The 19956-nt window shown below is 41.5% G+C and overlaps 4 protein-coding genes and 1 long non-coding RNA gene across 6 annotated transcripts in view; 3 read left to right on the top strand and 2 right to left on the bottom strand.

The window, feature by feature from the left end:
- Positions 1–27: 27 nt before the first annotated feature.
- On the bottom strand, positions 28–1268 carry LOC128874284 (ER membrane protein complex subunit 6). Its single transcript, XM_054118879.1, has 5 exons — positions 1118–1268; positions 646–806; positions 490–582; positions 368–387; positions 28–251 (listed from the first exon to the last, which is right to left on the bottom strand). The coding sequence occupies exons 1-5, from the start codon at positions 1152–1154 to the stop codon at positions 221–223; spliced, it is 342 nt and encodes a 113-aa protein (XP_053974854.1). The 5' UTR covers positions 1155–1268; the 3' UTR covers positions 28–220.
- Position 1269: 1 nt separating this feature from the next.
- Positions 1270–2044, top strand: LOC128874287 (uncharacterized). The gene is made up of 2 exons (XR_008456622.1): positions 1270–1690; positions 1908–2044. It is a non-coding gene; the product is annotated as an uncharacterized LOC128874287 (long non-coding RNA).
- A 130-nt stretch (positions 2045–2174) lies between these two features.
- On the top strand, positions 2175–2699 carry LOC128874285 (uncharacterized). Its single transcript, XM_054118880.1, has 2 exons — positions 2175–2316; positions 2407–2699. The coding sequence occupies exon 2, from the start codon at positions 2413–2415 to the stop codon at positions 2608–2610; it is 198 nt and encodes a 65-aa protein (XP_053974855.1). The 5' UTR covers positions 2175–2316; positions 2407–2412; the 3' UTR covers positions 2611–2699.
- Positions 2699–3980, top strand: LOC128874282 (GPI mannosyltransferase 1). Its single transcript, XM_054118877.1, has one exon. The coding sequence runs from the start codon at positions 2699–2701 to the stop codon at positions 3845–3847; it is 1149 nt and encodes a 382-aa protein (XP_053974852.1). The 3' UTR covers positions 3848–3980.
- Positions 3981–4097: 117 nt separating this feature from the next.
- Positions 4098–19956, bottom strand: part of LOC128874273 (irregular chiasm C-roughest protein-like) — a 226297-nt gene continuing 210438 nt past the window's right edge. For both annotated transcript variants that reach the window (XM_054118865.1, XM_054118866.1), the window contains 4 exons: positions 19319–19566; positions 18359–18594; positions 16964–17093; positions 4098–14983 (listed from right to left, as the gene is read on the bottom strand). In XM_054118865.1, coding sequence (XP_053974840.1) covers positions 14885–14983; positions 16964–17093; positions 18359–18594; positions 19319–19566 — 713 coding nt within the window. In that variant the 3' untranslated portion in view covers positions 4098–14884. The remainder of the gene's footprint in view (positions 14984–16963; positions 17094–18358; positions 18595–19318; positions 19567–19956) is intronic.

Genomic DNA, 19956 nt, shown 5'->3' with positions numbered 1-19956 from the left:
GTACAATAATGAACGAGATCGAGCAGGTGGAACGGTGGAATAGATGTATTTTTCAAAGAGTATCCTATGTACATACATACATCATACATCGCGTAGTGCTTCTTCAACAATATTTTTACTCTGGCTAGTAACTTGCAATTGCATGTGATATCTTCAATTAATTAACGACATACCTATTTAATTAAAAAATATAAATTCTTAAATCTAAATATCCTTTAGATCAGTAGACGTGTACCATGCCATATAAAAATCTGATTTCACATTGAGGAAAATAGATAAGTACAAATATTATTTAGACTAGTATACTTAGCGCGCGCATATTTCGCGTTTTGTAATCAAACGCAAATAATTCATATTAAAAGGATACGTCCAAAACAACACATATGTCTGTAGCATCATTCCATTGGTTTCAATTAAGGAAAATACTTTCATATTTATAAATAACTAATATTTAATAAAAGCATTTTATCGTGACCATATAAAGGATACAAAGAGTCCTCCAAAAAATCCACTCGTCAGAAGATTTCGTCTGCTTATAAAATATTTCTTCCATTGGCCCCCAGCTTTTAATAATAACATTGCCTACAAAAACTATTATTTGATGTTGTCCAAGGAAACTAAATTACCATTGACAATTCTTCTTACCCATAATCCAAATACCGCAAAAATGTAGAAACCAAAACCATATAAACCTGTTAACCCTAACAAACCAGCTGTACCACCAGATAAAGCTGCCATTGATATCCTACAATATTCGACTACAGCAGCATTATTTACAACTGCTGCTTCGCTGTATGCAATAATCTCTAAAAAATGTATATAAATTAAATAATCAATCAAATGACATTTTTTCGTTGATTAAAGACCGAGAAATTATATATACATAACTTTAAGCAATAGTGTTTTCAATAAGTGAAAAACTTGTAGAACATTGAACACATTATTTCTCTCGTAAGTTAAAAAGGAAATTTCTACTACTCTGATATAATAAGGTTGTCTACGATTATTTTGAGTTCTATTAAAGAAATACATAACCTATAACAAGAACTACTAACAGTATCGGCGGAACTGTCAGAGACAATAGGTGTAACAAACTAATTCATATTTTACTACTCACCTCCTTTTTCCTGTTTTGTTTTAATTTTCCCCAACATTATTGTACTTTTGTCGCTATTAATGCACAATTTGTATAATTTAACCTAGCAAAACATTCGTTGATGATTACGTACTTATATACAGTGACTGTGTTTTGTCGGCTGCTCTTGTCAGACTGTACTATTTAATATAGTGTAGTAGCGCCATCGGTGGGAAACTGCTCAAGTTTGTTCTGAAAATAGTTCTCATTGTTTCTGTAAGATGGCAGCAGCGATACATTCAAATTAATTATTCTATATTTTTCATAAAAACATAATTAATACCATTCTTTGTTTCATAACACTACAATATATTAGTTGATATGACAAGTTTATCATTTCGATGATTAATTATTTAATTTAGCACTAAATATCGAAGCTTTAGTTAATGGAGCCATCTGGTAGCGATAGTAGGAATTACTTTCACTACAAACTTGAGCGTTTTGTCACCGATGGCGCCACTTCAAACTGTGCTTTGATTGTGTTGGTGCATCTGAAGTACGTATAGGGTTAGGATTCAGTTTAACACATATAACTTATATGCGACGTAAGCAGACGTAAGTATATAGGGTTATGGTATCCAATAGCGAACGAAAATATCCTTTTGCATGACAACTGCCGACCCGTGTAAAAAGTTTGCATGTAAATTGCAGCAGTGTTTAAAAGGTTGTGTGTTTTAAATGATTTCACTTAATGTAATCGAATTCGCATTATGTAACCTTCGTTGGTATATTTGAGGTTAAGTTATGTATTGGAAAACTTGTTCATTTTCAGATAACATCTATCAGCCGTCACGCTGCGAATCTGTTATAGAAGAAATAAGACAGTGCTGTATTGTACATAAGAAGGTGTCAACAGTTTGTGAAGGAATAGATATTTCTAAGAAATACGAGCACAATACTGTTGATTATGTAAGTTTTTGGTCATTTCATTTGACACTGAGATCCTTAATAGATCATGCATAGTCATCTAAAACTTAATTTATCGTGGAAATCCATTCAATGTTATTTCATTATCCTTTGATTTTTCACCAGAAAAACGTGCAATCATAAATCATGTTTGCCCAAGACCGTGCAAAGAGGATGAAATATTGGCATGCCTTAATGGTAGTTAATCTGGCATACACTTTCTATTTGGCAAAAAGAGTTCCTCCAAAAAAATAATTGATGTTTTGATGTAGCAAGTAATGTATCAATATATAGTAAATATATGTATTAAAATGTAATAAATCCATGTTTTTATATATAGTAAATAATGTACCATATCGATATAGTTAAACATGGAAGCAGTGAAAAAGGCAAAGGAACGATTTAGAAAATATCCAATTCTTATTGCTCAGTGTCAGGAATCTGGTGCTAAGTATGCTGTATGTGTATCGACAAAATCTAATTTGCAAAAAAATGATTGCAAAAGTGAGTTTAATGAATTCAAGGCATGCTTAATGAAAGCTGCTTTGAAAAATAATACGAGGTTGTAGAGAATAGAATTATATCGAGTAGGTTCTCTTGTTTTTTACTGCTCTATTGGTGTAGTCTTTTGTAAAAAATACATTTTACATTTAAACAATGGATACGTTATCATTTAAGGGGCACTGTTTATCAGCCTTCCTACTTAGAGTAGCTTTAGTAATTTACTCGAATTATCACGATAAAACCTTCAATGTTCCATACACTGATGTGGATTATAAAGTATTTACCGATGCTGCGAGACACATGGTAGAAGGGCAATCGCCATTCGAACGCGATACTTATCGTTATACGCCATTGTTAGCTTTGCTTTTGACGCCAAATATTTTTCTACATCAAAATTTTGGAAAGATTTTATTTTCTTTTGTTGATATTTTGATAGCAATCTTGATCAAAAGAATTCTAACGTTCCAAAACTGTAGCGATAAATTGAAATTAATTTGTGCCATGGTATGGCTGTACAATCCTTTCACGATTATAATTTCGACCAGAGGAAATGCAGATTCGATGGCGGTTCTTTTAGTCATGTTGACTTTGGATTCGTTTCAGCGAGATAAATTTATTCTAGCAGGTTTATTGCACGCTGTCTCGATTCATTTTAGATTATACCCTATAGTGTTCAGTCTACCGATGTATTTTTCGCTTAACGAAAGATATAGTTTGATACCGAATAAAAATCAATTAAGGTTGGTACTCAGTTGCGTGGCTTTAGTAGCTCTATTAACTATCGTCAATTATTATTTCTATGGGTATAAGTATCTTTACGAAAGTCTTATTTATCACATGATACGTAAAGACACGAAACATAATTTTTCTGTTTATTTTTACATGCTATATTTATCTGCAAATCATCCACCTAGCTTACTCCAAAAAATGTTCACATTTCTGCCACAGCTAGTGCTGCTTCTGATGTTGTCATACAAATATTCGAGTAAATCTGAATTACCGTTCGCGATGTTCACGCAAGCCATGGTAATGGTCACTTACAATCCAGTATTAACGTCGCAATACTTTTTCTGGTTTTTATCTCTTTTACCATTGTGTCTCCCACATTTTGGATTAAGCGTTAAGAGATCGTTATGTCTGTGTTTTGCTTGGATCTTAAGTCAAGGTCTCTGGCTATCGGCAGCTTATTTGTTAGAATTTCGAGGGATAAATACTTTTACGTTTATTTGGATTTTTAGTTTACTGTTCTTCGTCGTCAATGTGAAAATATTGAACGATATTATTATGTATTACAAACGGTAGATAAAAATTAGTTTATTATTGATAGGGTAGATCTTTATATTTAATCAGTTATATTACTCAAATACGAAATATATCATCCATTCATTGTAATCATTACAAGGAAAAATTACTGAATAAAGCATTTTGAAAAGTACATGGATCTGCATTACATAATATACATAAAATTTGAAAACCAAATTGATCCCCGATCCTCTAAGTATCCATACGAGTCGCGAGTCTGGTGGCAGTGGTAGTAATATAAAATAAGCGGTAATGATTCTTAATTTTATTCTTGCAGGAATACAAAATACTTATTTACAGATGGTTTCGTAAAGTAATAGTGGTAGATTCTTAAAAGGAATGTAGATATAGTAATAATAATACAATAATAGTAAATCTTAATGTAGTAATCTAGATCAATTGTGAGCAAGAGCATCCTTTGGATCATGTTCAGAAATATTTCTCGTCGTTTACTTCTAAGCTGCTAATGTTGATGATATTAATTATTATTGGGACATCCATCGTCAAATTATACGAGAATGCTTCTCACAATTTCCTGACGACACCACTCGAACGTATAGTAACTTCTTTGAAAGATAACAAAAAAATACCACAACGATATCCTTCGGTCGAACGACTCGGATATCGGTCAGGCTCAAAGAAACAGTTCCTCGGCGAATATCCTTGTGTACGATTATTCACGTAACGTGATCGGGTTGAAACATTCGAGAGAAAAGAAAAAAAAACTTTCAAACGACGTGAGACGAAATGGCCCATAACGATTCACGAACAAACGAAACGTAACGCGAGTACATTTCGTATAACTATAGGTCACCACGGCAGACGATGCAACATATAAAAATAGCATTATTTTCTTTCATTGCTTTTGTTACAGTTTATTGAACTGTGTGCTATGTGAAATAATCTATTTTATTACCCCCGAGGGTGAATAGAGACGGTCGACCTTATTCCCGAAGTCGACTACTTCCGGTTACGACGAAACTCGTTGACGAGATAACGAGTAACGGAAGAAGCGACGTGTTTTCTAGGCCTTGCAGCGGTTTCGCGCGCGAACGAAGTCCTAAAATAGAGTTAAGCTTCGTTCAGGTGCTGCAAGGTCTGGAAGAGCTTGCCCCGAATGAGTTTACACGTTTATCGGAAAAATCAATCGTCGACACGCCGAAGATCGTCCGAGAATGATCGCGTCGCCTGAACGGAAAGTAGTTGCATCTTCGAGAGGAAAAGAAACACGAAGAGAACACCCTCCCCTCTCAGGTGTCGCTTGGAAATCGAAGTTCCTCTATCCGAAAGCAACCACCTGGAGGATTGCTACAGAGATGGGCAAAATTTGCTCCGAATGAAAGATGAATGAAAAGAAGAGGTACTCGGATAAGTTCATTCGTGATGTAACGTTCTATAATTCGAATTCTAATTTTTATTCGTCGAGTAGCAGATAGAGAGTCGTTTATCTTCTAGCGTCTCTTAATTTTGTCCATCCCTGGATTGTTAGCGTAAAGCGTGCGTTGTTGCTCGTTAGTTCTCGTACGGGGATAGCACGGATAGAGTCCGCGAGAAGACGCGGCTGCTCGAGTGCGTTTAATGGATTGCAAAAGCGACAACACGATTTATTTACGGGGCTTTGAAACGACGTGCGTTCACGTTTTCGAAAACGAATGCACCGCCTCGCCGCGGCCGAATTATTTATTTCTTCTTTTTATACCTCGATTCTTTTTTGGTTCGTTGCAAGAACCTTACTTAGAAATGAAATAAGTCTGGCACGATGCAGAGCCTCCTTAAGGGCCGCAAATTGAATACTTTGTCGTCGTGCAACTGAAAAATTAAAGGAGGAAGCGAAAGGGATGTATTGGCGTTAGGGTTGATGTGTGCAGTAAAAGAAGTTTTAGTGGAAATTCTGTGGTGCGAACTTGCAAGACATTCAACGAAGAATGGATACCATGGTCTGTTACTTTCGCGACACTTCTTATGGAACACTTTGTAGATGAGAGACACGATCGCTTCACATGCATGGATTAAAAGGAGAAGGGGGTGAGAACGTGAGACGATGGGAGCTATTATATGGCAAAGATTTAATAAAATACGATAACAGCGGTGATATACATTACACTGTACGAGAGATATAAAATAAACGGCACTGGCTGCTTAATAATTAGCACGTAAACCAATTAACTATAAATAATAATAGTAATAATCGTTAATATTATAATGATGCTTGATGGATGATTAATCGAGTAAACGAAATGTACACCTTAATTATAAAAGATTCCGCCGATCGATCGCGATGATTACGCAACAGAAACTTATCTAAAAGAAAAAACGTATGTCGTATAGATATATATATATATTTATAATAATAATAATGATAATCGTTTGTTTTTTGTTTTTAAATGATGGAAAGATAATTAAAGCACTCGATGTAATGCATGGATAAATGCATCGACTTATACGACATAAACTCAATTAATATACACAACATTAAAATAAACATCTCTTTGGTCTCGTCGTTTCGTTTCTTTTTTCTTGCTGTTCGTTTCCGTTTCAAGAATGACAGAAAAGGAACGCGTCTCGTCTCGTAAAATTCATTCTCTCGGGCGTTGGAGAAAAGTCGATTAATAAAAAAAAAAGAAAAAAAAGAAAAAAGAAAAGAAAAAGAAAGTTGGAAACGCAACAAAATTCGATGAGAGAGGGCGAAGGGTGGGGTCAGAGGGTGGACAGAAGCGAAAAAACGAGAAAGCAGACTTTATCGCGCGAGCACGGTACACGCGACGTTGATAAGGGCACGCGTTAATAACTGTCGACTGTCGCGACTCGAGAAATATTGAAAACTTGAAAGCGATGCGTCACGATGTTTCCTTTTTTTTTTCTTTGTCTTCGTTTTGTACTTACATTCTTATCGATATTACAATTAAGGAAATTCGCGGCTATCCGTTGAATTCGTTCTACTGTTATGTTCGTAAATCTATTTTTAACATAATTTTCACAGCGAGTAAAAAGCTTTTTCTCCCGTTCATTTCCACCAAGTTGGATAGCCGCGAGCCTGTTTAATGTTATCACCCACGAGTTGCGGTGATAGGAAATTTTTAGCGATGGGAACGATGTCGAAACGATACCGTAGATATCGGCCAGTATAATTTATAATCTGATATCGAACTGTATCCAACATGTAGATATCGAACAGAATTGATGTTTGATACTTTCGATATAGATATCCAAAAAGTACCGTTAAAATGATTAATCGTGGTATCAAGTTTATTACTAAGAAATATTCTCCAACTTAAGTTTCTTTTATTTCTGTAGATCGTTGACAGTGTTTCGAGAGACATAGAAATATTTGGTGCAACGATATCGAATCAGGATCGGCTCCCCATCGTTAAAATTAACTCGCTTATGGTCGCGTTGCAACGTGTTCGAAGCCCCGATCAATTCGAAGTCGTCGAAGGGAATGAAAAAATGCGATAGACGATAAAAGGGAATTGTTGGCACACTATCGATATCGAAGGGTGGATTTTGCGTTGCGTTCGATTCTCAACACACACACACACACACTCTCTATCTGTCTTTTTCTTCTAAATTCGATTCGCTAAGGGAAGATCTTGTGCGAACGAGATGCGTGTTTTTTTTTTCGCGGTCGTTGCTACCGCGCCTAACCGATCTTTAACGCTACAGGTACATGCGAGGAATCAGGGATCGAATCGCAACCGAACCGCACGGTAGTCGTAATCTTAAACGAATTATCATTTATTTTACGTTTCGATTCGTCGTCCTAGAAATGTTGCATCTAGATTGAAACTGTACCACGTCTCTGACCAACGATGGACGCAGAAAGAGTATCGTTTTCGACAAATTGACACGTTTCACGTTGAAACAGAAGAAAAGGGCGGGCAGTCGGGGTGTTTGTTACGTTTCCTTTGCGCAACGAGATTCTTCACGCTCGAGTATCAAGATCAATTTTGAACGCAACATCCCAATTTTCGTATCGATTGAATTTTGTCGGGCAGCACGAAAGAAAGGTTCGATCATCAACGAAAAAATCCCCCGAAACACAACGACTCATCTTCTTCCCTTTGCTTTTCGCACGGAGATCTCGAAAGTGTCTAGCTAAACGATTCGTAGGCTATGATACAAAGTAATGTACACTAAAAAGGATGATTCGCTGTTCATAGTCAAATCTCTAGAGTGAAATATTTACACGGGTTCCGTCTTCTCCCCTTTTGCTACGCGAACTCTATAAAATCCGTGTGCTTTCGTCGCTTTGGTCGAAGGACCGTCGATCAAACGATTCGCTGGCGAGATCAACGAGCCGAGTATCGATCGCGTTGGCCGACCGACAGTTTCCTATAAACGGTCGTTAAATTTCATCGAAGTAATTTTTTTGTCAACCAAAGTCGAGTACGGTTGAAATAGGAAGCTTCGATAATGGCGATCAGTTCGATATCGTACAATTCCAACTGGCAGTCGATTCCCACGACAATTTACAGTCTTTTTTATTGAATTCCAAGAAATAATTTCTTCTTCGAATGACGAAATGAAACTCGTGGAATGTAGGGGTTCAGATGGATCGTTATTCCGATGGTGGAAAGAAGTTCGCGAAGACGCCTAGAAACGTCGTGGCTTCCGTTAACTGTTCCCAAGAGAATCGGATGAACTCGCGGCGCGAATTATCGAGGTTATTGGTCGAGATTACTACACACGGTGTACGTTCGAGAGTTTCTGTAGAAACGTAGCAGTGTTTTACCTTCGACAGCTTCTTAGAATTGCGGGATTAATAGAAAAAAAAAAAAAACGTCGTTTAGTTTAAATTTCGATTGAAGCGTGTGGTCGTTGCGAAACAGAAGGTGCTCGCTGTCGTTTCGCAACGACCATTCGGTTGCTTCCGCCCTCGCGATACTCGCGCAACAATGATCGCAGCCCACGGATCCTCCCCTGCTATCGTGGCGACACGATAGGTCGAAAATTTTTTGTTTCTTTTTTTCTTTTTTAAGAAATCGCAACGATTCGCTCGTATTCCATCTCGCAGGCAATTACACGCCGTTACGCGCTCTGAGAAAAAAGCTTAACATCGAGAAAAATATGGGGGTATATATTATATATGTATATATATATATACATATATATATATATGTATATATCTCCTACATATCGCTCAGTCGAGTTCGAAATAGTTTCTATACTCTGTATCGATGCGACCTGCTTTAACGCGATTTCACGATAGCGCGCGAAACAGTGTGTCCAATCACCTAAAAAGTCACTTTCCGTTTCACAATTTTGGGAATTGGGGGGGTTGGGAGGGGGGTGGCGACCCGATCGTTTTTCATGCCCGCGTTATCGGATTCGCACCGGTGTGATTTTTCACGTTCTCTTCGGCGATCGGGTAGGTTTATTATTATTATTCCTTTTTTTTCCCCCGTTTTTTTTTTTCGTTGCCTCTTTTCTTTCGCACACGTTTTACGATCGAACACGAGCGTCGAAGCGTTATTTACACGGCGTACAATTCTACGGCACGTCCCATCGAATCGAAACTGAAGTCTCGTCCTTTACCCTTCGTCCCTCGAACGGGAATATCCTCACCCCGATTAAATCACGAAACGTGCTCGAACGCGAATAGATGGGGGAAAAAAACGATCGAGTCGATAAACTTTGCGAAATAGTTAGTAATAGGCCATAATTCCTAGTCGTAAAGTATGAAATGTATCAACAAATTTGAAAAACTTCCCTCGCTCATCCGATTAGGCAATATTTTCTTCCTCGTCTCTTAACCCTCGTTTCGCGTGCAGTTACGGAACGTCCGATTACGGATCGTTCGCTTAGAGAACTCGTTTAGATTAGGGCTGGGACGATTTGAATCGTTTCGTATTTAACTATCTTTCTCGGTATTCGGATACTACGAATCAATTTTGGACAGCACTAATCGAATATCGTTTCCCGAACATTATTATTATAACGATTGAACGCAAGGCTGATCCTTCTAAGCTGTGGAATTTAAACGAGGATAGGTTTCGTTCCACGGCTCTTTTGAATACACGAACGGAGAGAAATTCGACTAATCCCAGCCCTAGCGATTTAGATTGCCTAATAATTTCGCGTTTTTACGACACAGCGCGACCAGAGCCGTGCGCCGCGTTTCCTCGTCGAGCCGTCGGGCGCGAGTCGCGCGTGATAAACTTTCAATGAAAACAACGATCTCGGGAATTGCACGAAAGGAAATGATTGCACTATAGAAAAATAAACTATTCGAAGATATTACATTATGTATACTTCCTCCCGGCGAGCTTCCTTGGACAAGACGAAGAGAAGCGTCGCGCGGAAGCTCGACGTCGCTCGAGGAGGGAACGCCCGCGTCGGCTCCCGTTCCTTTCCTTGACTAAAGGCGAAGAAATCGATATAATTTAATTAATAATTGACAGATAACCAATTAATATGTATAGAATGGCCCCGCGGCAAGAAGGCGTAAATTCCTAAGATTCAAACGACATAAACTTTTCTAATTTTAACATCGCCGCGGACCATCCGGTACATTGATTGTAATTACTTCCCGCAGAATACTTCGTTAACCTACATCTTTATAATAGAAATCATGTGTCTGTACGTAGAAGATCTCTGTCGGCATGACCTGGCGCCGCTCGTGAACGTTGCGTCCACGCGTAACCGTTTCCTCGATTACGACTCCAGGTGAACAGGAGTATGTGTACCACTCGTAGCCAAGAAGAATCTTTCTGAGAGGTACGAGCACTTCAAATAATTTCGTCCATTTGTATGAAGCCTCTGATAACGTTTTCAAAAGGAGGCACGATATAAAATAAACAACTACATGATGAATAGTGTGATTCGCCCATGAGTGCTATGTATACATGTGAAACAATGCAATGACCTTTGCCAATTTATTTTACACTGTACACCATTGGTAATCGCGTTTAAATTCCAAGGGTTAATAAACGGAGACCTCCGGATAGTGCGGACAGAATCATTTGAACCAAGCGTACCGCTCAAAGGCATTTCTCTCGGCTCCCGATGTTTTATGTGTATGTGTGTTCGTATCTCCCCTTTCTCGAATCTGTACAGTTCGGAATTCCACCAAGCAAATTACACATTTACATGTTACATGTATGGGAGCGTGTGCGTGTCCGCGCGCGTAACGCGAAAATCGAACTCGCGCCGGTGGCGCGCGCGCACGCCCACCAACAGTATCGTTTGCGCGCTTCGGACGAAAGTCTGGAAAATCTTTCTCACTCTCTCGCCTTTAAATAGTTAACATCAGCATGAACATTGTACAGGAGTGATTGATGTACAATAAGCCGGACTTCACGGCGGACAGTTCCCGTGATTTTAAACGAGGGTTCCCGTTCAGAGACGAGCAGAATTTTCGTATTACGAACGACGAATAAAATGGAATATTCCCAGAGTTGGCCGGTGATCGGTTTTGTAGCGATCGCTTAGATACGTCGGATCAATCGACAGTCATAAATTATATTCGTAATTTGAAATCATGAATCGGTAATTGGTAACCTTCCAGACCTAATTGAGTTTGATTATACGTTAATCATTAATCACGATCCCCGACAACTCGATAATCGCATTGATTAATTGCAATTTGCCCAACGCTGATAGACACACGGTTGTGCCTGACATCGTTTTATGTATTTCGTACACGTGTATGTATTCAGACATTCTTTACTACAGTTTTTCTTTAAAAAAAAAAAGTCCTTCATCTCTAGAAGAAAATTTCGCTCGTCTCCGATTACGTCGTCGAGGCTGGTCGACGTCCGTCGAGGCAACGCTGAATCGAACGATGCGTAAAGTCGAAGACGATTTCCAGAACGATAATACTACGATGTATAATCCATCGTACGAGTCAGTCCACGTTCTCCTCGACGCGACGTTCCGATCGCGAGCAAAGGAACTGATCGTTTCTAAACGATCGAACCGCGCGCGTGCGCGGTAGATCGCGGAATGTGAGAACGAGTCCTCAATAGGAAGGAAGTATCGTTACGAATACTGATTTTTTCTTTTTCGATCTTCGACGACCGATGGAACCCTCCGCCCTTGCGAGGGGAACTGTCCGCCTCGATGTTCCTGGCGTATAGTCGGATATGCACAATAGTGTTTTTTGTTCTTTTTTTCTCTCTTCACAGTTATAAAACTAACTAAATCTTACGAGATACGGTGAGCAATAATTCCAGTTATGTACAGAAATTATGTTACAGACGTCACAATATAAAGATATCATCTGACAATACAAACGTAGATTCGTTCACCTGGCAAATCGAACGTTCCCGTTCGATGCCGTTCGTCGCCACTGACACGTTCGCTCGAGCTTTTCACATTTTCATCGACGTTTCCGCTGATCACCGACGCGAGTATGAGGGGCCAGTCCGTGCTGTGCAGCCTTCTCCTTCGGAATCATTTTTAATAATTGATAGGCTACCCTGTTTCGTTATCGTAATCAATGGTATTTTAACCTCGCTGTACACCGTCGCGATGTGTCGTTTTCGTTTTCTCTTCGTCGCGCCCATTTGAACCTCGCGATCGTTCCCACAGGCCATCGACGAGGAAACGTCGCGTCCCTCGTCCATGATCTACGGAGACGTCGCAAACGAAGGGAAAAAACGAACCGACATATAAATATACTTCCGAGGAGAAACCAGAATAATTTAATTAACGAGCGTAATCAAGCGGAGACCTCGCGACACTTCTTTCCTCTAATAAAGTCGCGCTCGCTCGGTTCTTTTCTCTTCGATACGAGACGCGCGCGACGACTTTCATCTAAGACGTCGCATCCCTCCCCTTCGATAGTTCATTTTTTTAGTTTTTATTTAGTAATATCGTTATGTATTATTTACAGGAAGCCGTTCCACTCGCGAACGAGCTTATTTCAATAGAGTTTTGCTCTCGTAGCGCCACCAAACTATAGGCCCTATGTTCATATTGACAACAGGTGTATAATATATATACATATACGTACACATATACACACACACACATATATATATATACGTGGTGCAGTGGGAATCGTAGCATCATCGAAGAAGACGCGATTGGTCGCGCAAAAATAAATCGAAAATTCTCTGTTTATCGTTCCACGAGGAACCATCCCCTTGAAACACGATTTCCGAGGCACCCAGTATACACACATATACGCATATGTAAATATACATATATCTATATACATACGTATGTATACCTAATCATTTTAGCTATCTATTTTACAATGTTCGGCCTGGGTCGAACGCGTCGCTCGCGATTACAAACGCGCGTTCGCTCGTAACCGGATTCTCAGGCCGGAGGGGACGCTGGATCGCGACAGGTCTCGTCGAGCGAGTCCCTGGGATCCAGCGGAATGCCCCTTAGTTCTCGTTTTAGTGCGCTTGCGCGCGATTACCGCGCGAGATCTATTAACTTTTTGTTTTCCCTACAAATAAAAAAAGGCAGCGCGCACACAGTGACGTCGTAGTAGCAGCTGAGACGTTGCCCGGTCTGGCTCCGTCTGCATATCACATATTCGAAAAAGCGCGAGACACCCGCCACTTGTCTTTTTCATCGTCATCGCAGCACCGTCCACCGGTGTCCGATCCGTACGATCGCGACACTAGCGCGCGCCTCTTTCTTAAGCAGACTGCTACTACGACCACGGCGATCCGCGACGGGATTCGTATTCCCGCGTGTTCACGTTACACCGAACGTACGTTAAATGCTTATCGAGATCTAAATTATGCGAATAAAAAGATTGTCGATACCGAGTGGTCTGTTCTCGTTCCGAAGAGCTCCTTCGATCTGCGAACCTAACCACCGTCCTTCGTTCCCCCGCGAACCTTCGAACACTACCTTTCGATCCACGTCGGTCGTTTGTCACGCCGAGTCGATTCATCGGTTTCCATCGCGCTGTTGACGAGCGTGTTGCATTGACTTTCATGATGACGCCATTTCCTTCTGTTAAGCCCCAGACGGGGAGAAAAAATACTGTCCTCGGGAGTCGATGAAGCAACGAGAAAATCTTGTTACTCCCGTTCGGTTTTCTTAAATGGAATTCCTCGCTGTTCTCTCGGATGAACTCGACCGGTAACCGTTGCTGCTTGGCTCGATATCCATTCCTGCGCGTACCATTCCTAGAAGTCAGTCAGGAGTTACGAGTCCTCGTCAAATCACTGACCGATCTTCCTTTAACGGACAGCTGACAGGTGCGACGAGCGTGTTTCTTTTTTTGCGAGTCGATGCTCGAGACGTCTACCTTGTGCGTCGGGGTCGGGGCTCGGCCGTCGAGGCGCAGCTTCATTGAATAACCGCTGTGTCAATTCCTTCGTACGCGGGGACATATCGTAAACCCTGTCGGCTCGTCGTGCTCGTTTGATCGCGGCTGTCGACCATGGTCTCCAGAACGTCGACACTCGTCGCGTAGGTCTTCCTCTTCGCCAACAGTTTCGTCGCAACGTCCAAATCGGAGTACTGGGCGAGTTCCCGTGGCTTCTCCGTCGTTCGAAATCTTCGCATTCTGGATGTCGTTCTCGGTGTCCGCCAGGAATCGAGTTGGTCTTCGGCAATGCTTTGCGCGTAGGAAGTCGGGAAGCTCCAGGAATGGGGGTCCGTCGACGACGACTGGAGAACCGGTTGCGCCGCGTCGACTCGATGACGCTGCTCCACCAGCTGCCGGTGGTCCCTACTGGCTCTTCGCAGCTGACGAAGCACCAGCTCGATGTACTTGAGCGTTTCGCCGTTCTCCGTCGTTCGTTGCGCTCGTCCCTTGGCTCGAAGCTTCTTTCCGTCGATCTCGCTTGTCAGTCTCGATTCCTCTAGCAAATGTTCGACCTCTGGCGCGCGAGCGATCGTTAATTCTCGTCGTGTGGCGTGACGATGCTCCAAATCAACGCCCTGTCGATTTCGATAGCGACTGCTCCTCCCCAGCGTGTCCACGAAGAACGTCTCGCGTGGTCTCGGCGTGTTCGTGCTCGAACCCGAGCGGTGAGTCTCCTCGAGGGCTCTGCGATGTCCGAAGGCGGTGCTAATTAGGCCCGAACGTCGACGGTTCTAGTTCGGATAGACCCCCTGGCCTCATACGTGCGTCGCTAACGTCCCGACCGCCGACGTGCGTTTCACCGTCGCGACGCCACCGTTCGGTCCTCCCGTGATGTAATGCGCTGACAGGGGTGCCTGGAAATCACAAAGACAACGTGAATTTAACCGTGGCGGCAGCGCGCGAGAGAACGTCGCAGGCAAACCTGGTTAACTTGTAAGGGAACTGGAGGTTAATATGGGGCATAGTTAAGTTTATTTTCCAAAACAAACAAAAAAGAGGTAACTACCAAGATTTTTATTTACATATTATGAACAACTGTCATGCGTTGAAACTTTATGTACCTTTCCATGCAATTTTATTCGCACTCACAGCTGTAGCGAGAAGAAATATGGTAGCATGTGAGAGTGGTCATATGTCCCACGTAGTGGGATAATATGGGCACCTATGTGGGGAATATGAGCAGCATGAATTCAATTGTATTTCAAGAGTATCAAATATATATAGTTTCAATGAATAACGCACCGTAGAATACAATTGCTCGTCGATAAATAAAGAAATCAAGAAGTTAATGGCTGTACGAGCGATATAGAGATGCGCTAAAGTTGATGGCGAACATTTCGAGTACGTATAGTATTCGTCGGAATAAGCAAATAAAGTGTCGGTAAACTGTTCGCATCCAGAATCCGATAGTTCCCGAGTTACAAGGCATGCATGGCAAGGTAATTATTTCGAGTGTCCTCTTTGGTTGCAATTACTATGCCAGTTTCTCTCGTTGAGAAATACGGAACTAACATGCATCGAAATTGGGGAAAACGGTTGAAACGCATGCTGTCGTTAAATAAAATTTATTCTTGTAGCTGAGAAAATAGCGGTTTCTAGAATTATGTCTGCCAGTACCTTTTTACTTATTTTTATGAATACTGTATATACTCGAAAGTTTCGATCATCAATTTCGGAGTTTCAATCGTGTTATCGATGTATACAGATCCTATAGCCATTAATTTCTTAATCTTCACTATTATTACTTATTTACTATCAATCCCTTGCACCGTGAATATCGCTCAAGAGTTCTCTTTATAGCACCGATACGTTCGTTGTACCACAAAGATCGGATATTTGTTCTAGGTACCATCAAAGAACCGCAGAGAATATACAGAGCATACCAGGCACACATCTTACCGATCCCATATGTATAGCACATGAACACAGACACGCTACAAGCGTACACATTCGAAAGATCCGTTCATTTAAAGTATAAGTGTGAAACATGGATGTTCGTATTGCCTCGAATTCCGTTAATAACGTCGCTATCCGCGATGCTGTTTCCTTTTATCGAGTGGTCGTCCTCTTGAAGCGAGTAAACAGATAAATAAAAGGATAAGATCTGCGTCCAAAGTACGGAAAAAACATCAACAGAAGGAAGCCAATGAAAAGGGTGTGCTCGCGCAATACACCGAGAACATACTCCACCAAAAGCAAGGACACATCGATCAGTCACCAGAACACGGTTAACAAGGGTACATCAAAGAGGCTCTCGTCAACCGTCGAACGCAACACTACGCAGTCAATCACCGCAGACATTCGCTCTCACGCTTACCCTGTTTAACGATAAATGTGCTCGTACTGGTAAACGCGGTTAACATTCATCCTCTACAGTTAGTCACGCGATATATTACTTTTATAAAGTAATTTTCGCAAAAACGACAGTTTCAGCGTTACATACTCGATTCGAAAGTACGGACGATCGACGATCGCGTACGTAGGATTATCGCAACTATTAAGGACAGCCTCGGATAGCCAATTCAGATTACGTTATGATTTGTCAGTGCTTCCGAGAATAGATTACAGTATTTACAGCCGTTATAAAAGCATTATCCTCTCGCGTTATCGTCCCCTCCCGCGGCTTAAGTATTTCGATCGAACGATAAAGTGACGTTAAACGAAACGCACGTATCGGGGGAACGATTTAACCAGGCTCGATTAGATCAACTCCTCGGTACGACTATCTCCAACGGAGTCTTATCGAAACTAGTTCAGGTGAGCGTAGAAATGTACGGCGAGATGTCGAAACTGCGTCTCGGAATTTGACACACATTCGCTGTCATTGTACTAACCTGCGGTCCAGCGCCGTTCAAGGTATTCAAGCTATTCATTCTCATTGCTTGCGTGTAGGGTGGTGGTGCTGGCGTTACTCCCGGCACCGCCGCGTGCGGCGCGTGTCTCAGCTGCTCCGCCGCTGACATTCTATTGTTCCAAAGGAAAAGTAAACGATCAGAAGGTGATCCATTTGTAAAGGTAAACGTTAGAACGTTGGCTGGCCAGCTGGCCGATCGCCGGTGAAATTAATATTAAAACCTGCCCGCGCCCGTTGCCAATCGACGTCATAAATATTCACTCTCACGATGCATAATTTACGCGGAATATGATTAATCCCTAGGAACGATTGCACAGAGGCACGTTAAATCCGTTGATCAATACGCCGTAAATATTGGACATGTTAATGACCGATGTTTTACAATGTACTGGACGGCGTGCAGGGAACGTGACGATAATCGACGCAGCGAGAAAAATGTAAGACTATATCGCGCTCGAAATGTTTTATATTTGGGTTATATGGATATCCTTCGAACTTCTATTCGGTTAACGAACTCGAGAGACGTGTTTTATTTGGTCTCGTTCGCGAAAATGATCTGCATACGCGGAATAAGAAGGAAATATTTGTTTTTCCTCTTTCGAACCGCGACTTTTAATTCATGAAATTATTCATGAATTCATAAAGTTTGAAAATATGTTTGACCCAGTCATCGACGCTTCATATGTATATAAAACGAGGTGTTCCAGTTATCGACATAGGAGCGAACCAGGGTTCGACGCTGATAAATATGCCAGATGTCGGATCACTTTTTCATTTTTGATTACTTTGACACATCGGACTAGATATTCGATAAAAATTAATAGATCTCGCTCAATTCTTCCCAGTGTGTTTTATTAGAAAGTGGCGGGTCGTGAAATTGGTTTTCCTCAAAAAAAAACAGGAAAACCTGAAATATATCGTGATCCGTGGATAATCCGAAAAGCGCCGACTTTGAAATAAACGAGATAATTTCGAAAGTATATTCATAATATTTAACGAACTCATTTGAATCGGTGATCGACAATCTTAATAACGTTAATTTAAAAATGATCGAAATGACTCTAGTGAAAAATGGAAATGTAGAGCAAACAAAAATTAAGATTATTTTTTTACCAAGAGTATCAGAGTCTTTTTAAACGTTTTTCGCGACAGACTTGCTACCAATTCACGAAACGGATCGTGTCTCTGCCCGACAGTAAACTCAATCGTCTTTGCTGCAGTCCGTGCTTCTCTGTAGGATTACCGAGCGCCGAAACACAATTACAGTTGGTCAAAGGTTCCTCTATTATACCGTGTCGAACTAGATTGCGGACTCGATGACACACAGGCTCTCGACAACCCTCCATTGATACTCGAGAAAGTAGCGAAACTTTACCTGAGGTAGGGGTTTCCGTACGTCGCGGAGAAACGTGGGTCGATCGCGGGTGTCGTTTGCGACGTCGGAGTGCCCAAATTCGCGGAACTCAGACCGATCTTCTTTGAGGCGAGTATGCCGCCCGATGGTATCCTGCTTAAGGATTCTCGCGACGCTCCCACTCCTTGCGTCGTGGGCGGCATGTAATCGCGGGTGTAGTCGACGTACGGCACGTAACCGTTATTGTTACTGCCGTCCTATAACAGAAATCGAGAAGGAAAATGTTAGCGACAAATGCTGCCAACCCCGTTTTTATAAACAGTTCATTCGGGAGCAAATGGAACGCAAAAATTGAATACGCTTCCTGATATTGTTTCGTCTAGCTTCTTCTCTCTCTTTTTACGAGCAAACTTCCCGTCGCGAATGGACGAAACACGGGAACCGAAATATGTTAACCGCACGGAAGAGAAATTAATTCCTCCGGGGCACGGCACCGCTGTATCGTGTACAATGTAATATTTTACACGCGTCACACGTCAACTTAATCTTGTGTGACTGGCGAATAAAAGGATAACAGTCCCGTACACGAGTTTAGATCAGTTTATTACTTTATTATAAAACGAAACGAAAAGGGCTTGGCCAACGAGGCCTGGACGCAGTTCTGGGAATATTTACCGCGCGACTATGTTATTTTACACGCTACCGGTTACACCTCGGCTAACGTTAATATTGCGAAAATATTATTGTCGTCTAGGATGCGTATAGCTTGATATCTAGGCTAGCGCAGGTTGAATATCGACCAATTCGTCAACCGTGGACGTTAAATGGATCTGTGGCCGATGCAGTAAATATTTGCGGTGCAGCATAAAAATAGGTTTAACGTGTTCGAGCGAGGGTGAATGTCTGGTGGTCGTTCGTTATCGATGCTGAAGCTAAGATTTTAATAGGCCCAGTAATTAGAGATCGGGCGATTCTACTTACATTATTTTTCGGCGGGAACGAAGGTTCCGTGTAGTCGGCGCTGTAACGATAACCCAGAGGGTTCGGTACGGGACCAGCCAGCGCCAATGCATTCACGCCTCTCGTGCTGCCTTCGCCCTCGCTGTCGAGTGCTGTCACGCTTTCTGCGTTGCTGACACTCGATCCTGCTCGTATATCCGCTTTGACATCCGAAAGGTTGCTGCTTCTGTCACTCTCTCGATATCGATCCGCGTTCGAATCTGTTTCTTCTGTCGGACGATGAAAACAGAAACCACTCGTGTCAGGGCGCAATTTTCTTAGCTCCTAACGTTAACTCGCGACTGATAGAACAAACGTTTGAACAACTGGTAGGGTAGAGTCAGCATCCTCTCATAAGTAATTTTAAATAGTAGAGATATTAAATATTGGGTTGGTGCATAATTTCATAATAAAATTTAAAAAAAAAAACGACGGATAATTATACACCAATCCAATAGTTACCGAGTGTTTTGTCATCGATTCGAACGATATCGCAAGCCCTATGCGTGACGTGCATTGTCCCTAATAGCTGCTATCCAGCTGTAATCAATCATACGCGAGACTTTGGAGGTCTGTGTGTGTGTGTGTGTGTGTGTGTGTGTGTGTGTGTGTGTGTGTGT

This window comes from Hylaeus volcanicus, chromosome 3 (assembly GCF_026283585.1).
Source record: "Hylaeus volcanicus isolate JK05 chromosome 3, UHH_iyHylVolc1.0_haploid, whole genome shotgun sequence".
Lineage (NCBI taxonomy): Eukaryota > Metazoa > Arthropoda > Insecta > Hymenoptera > Colletidae > Hylaeus > Hylaeus volcanicus.
This window is presented reverse-complemented; position numbering and strand designations above follow the sequence as displayed.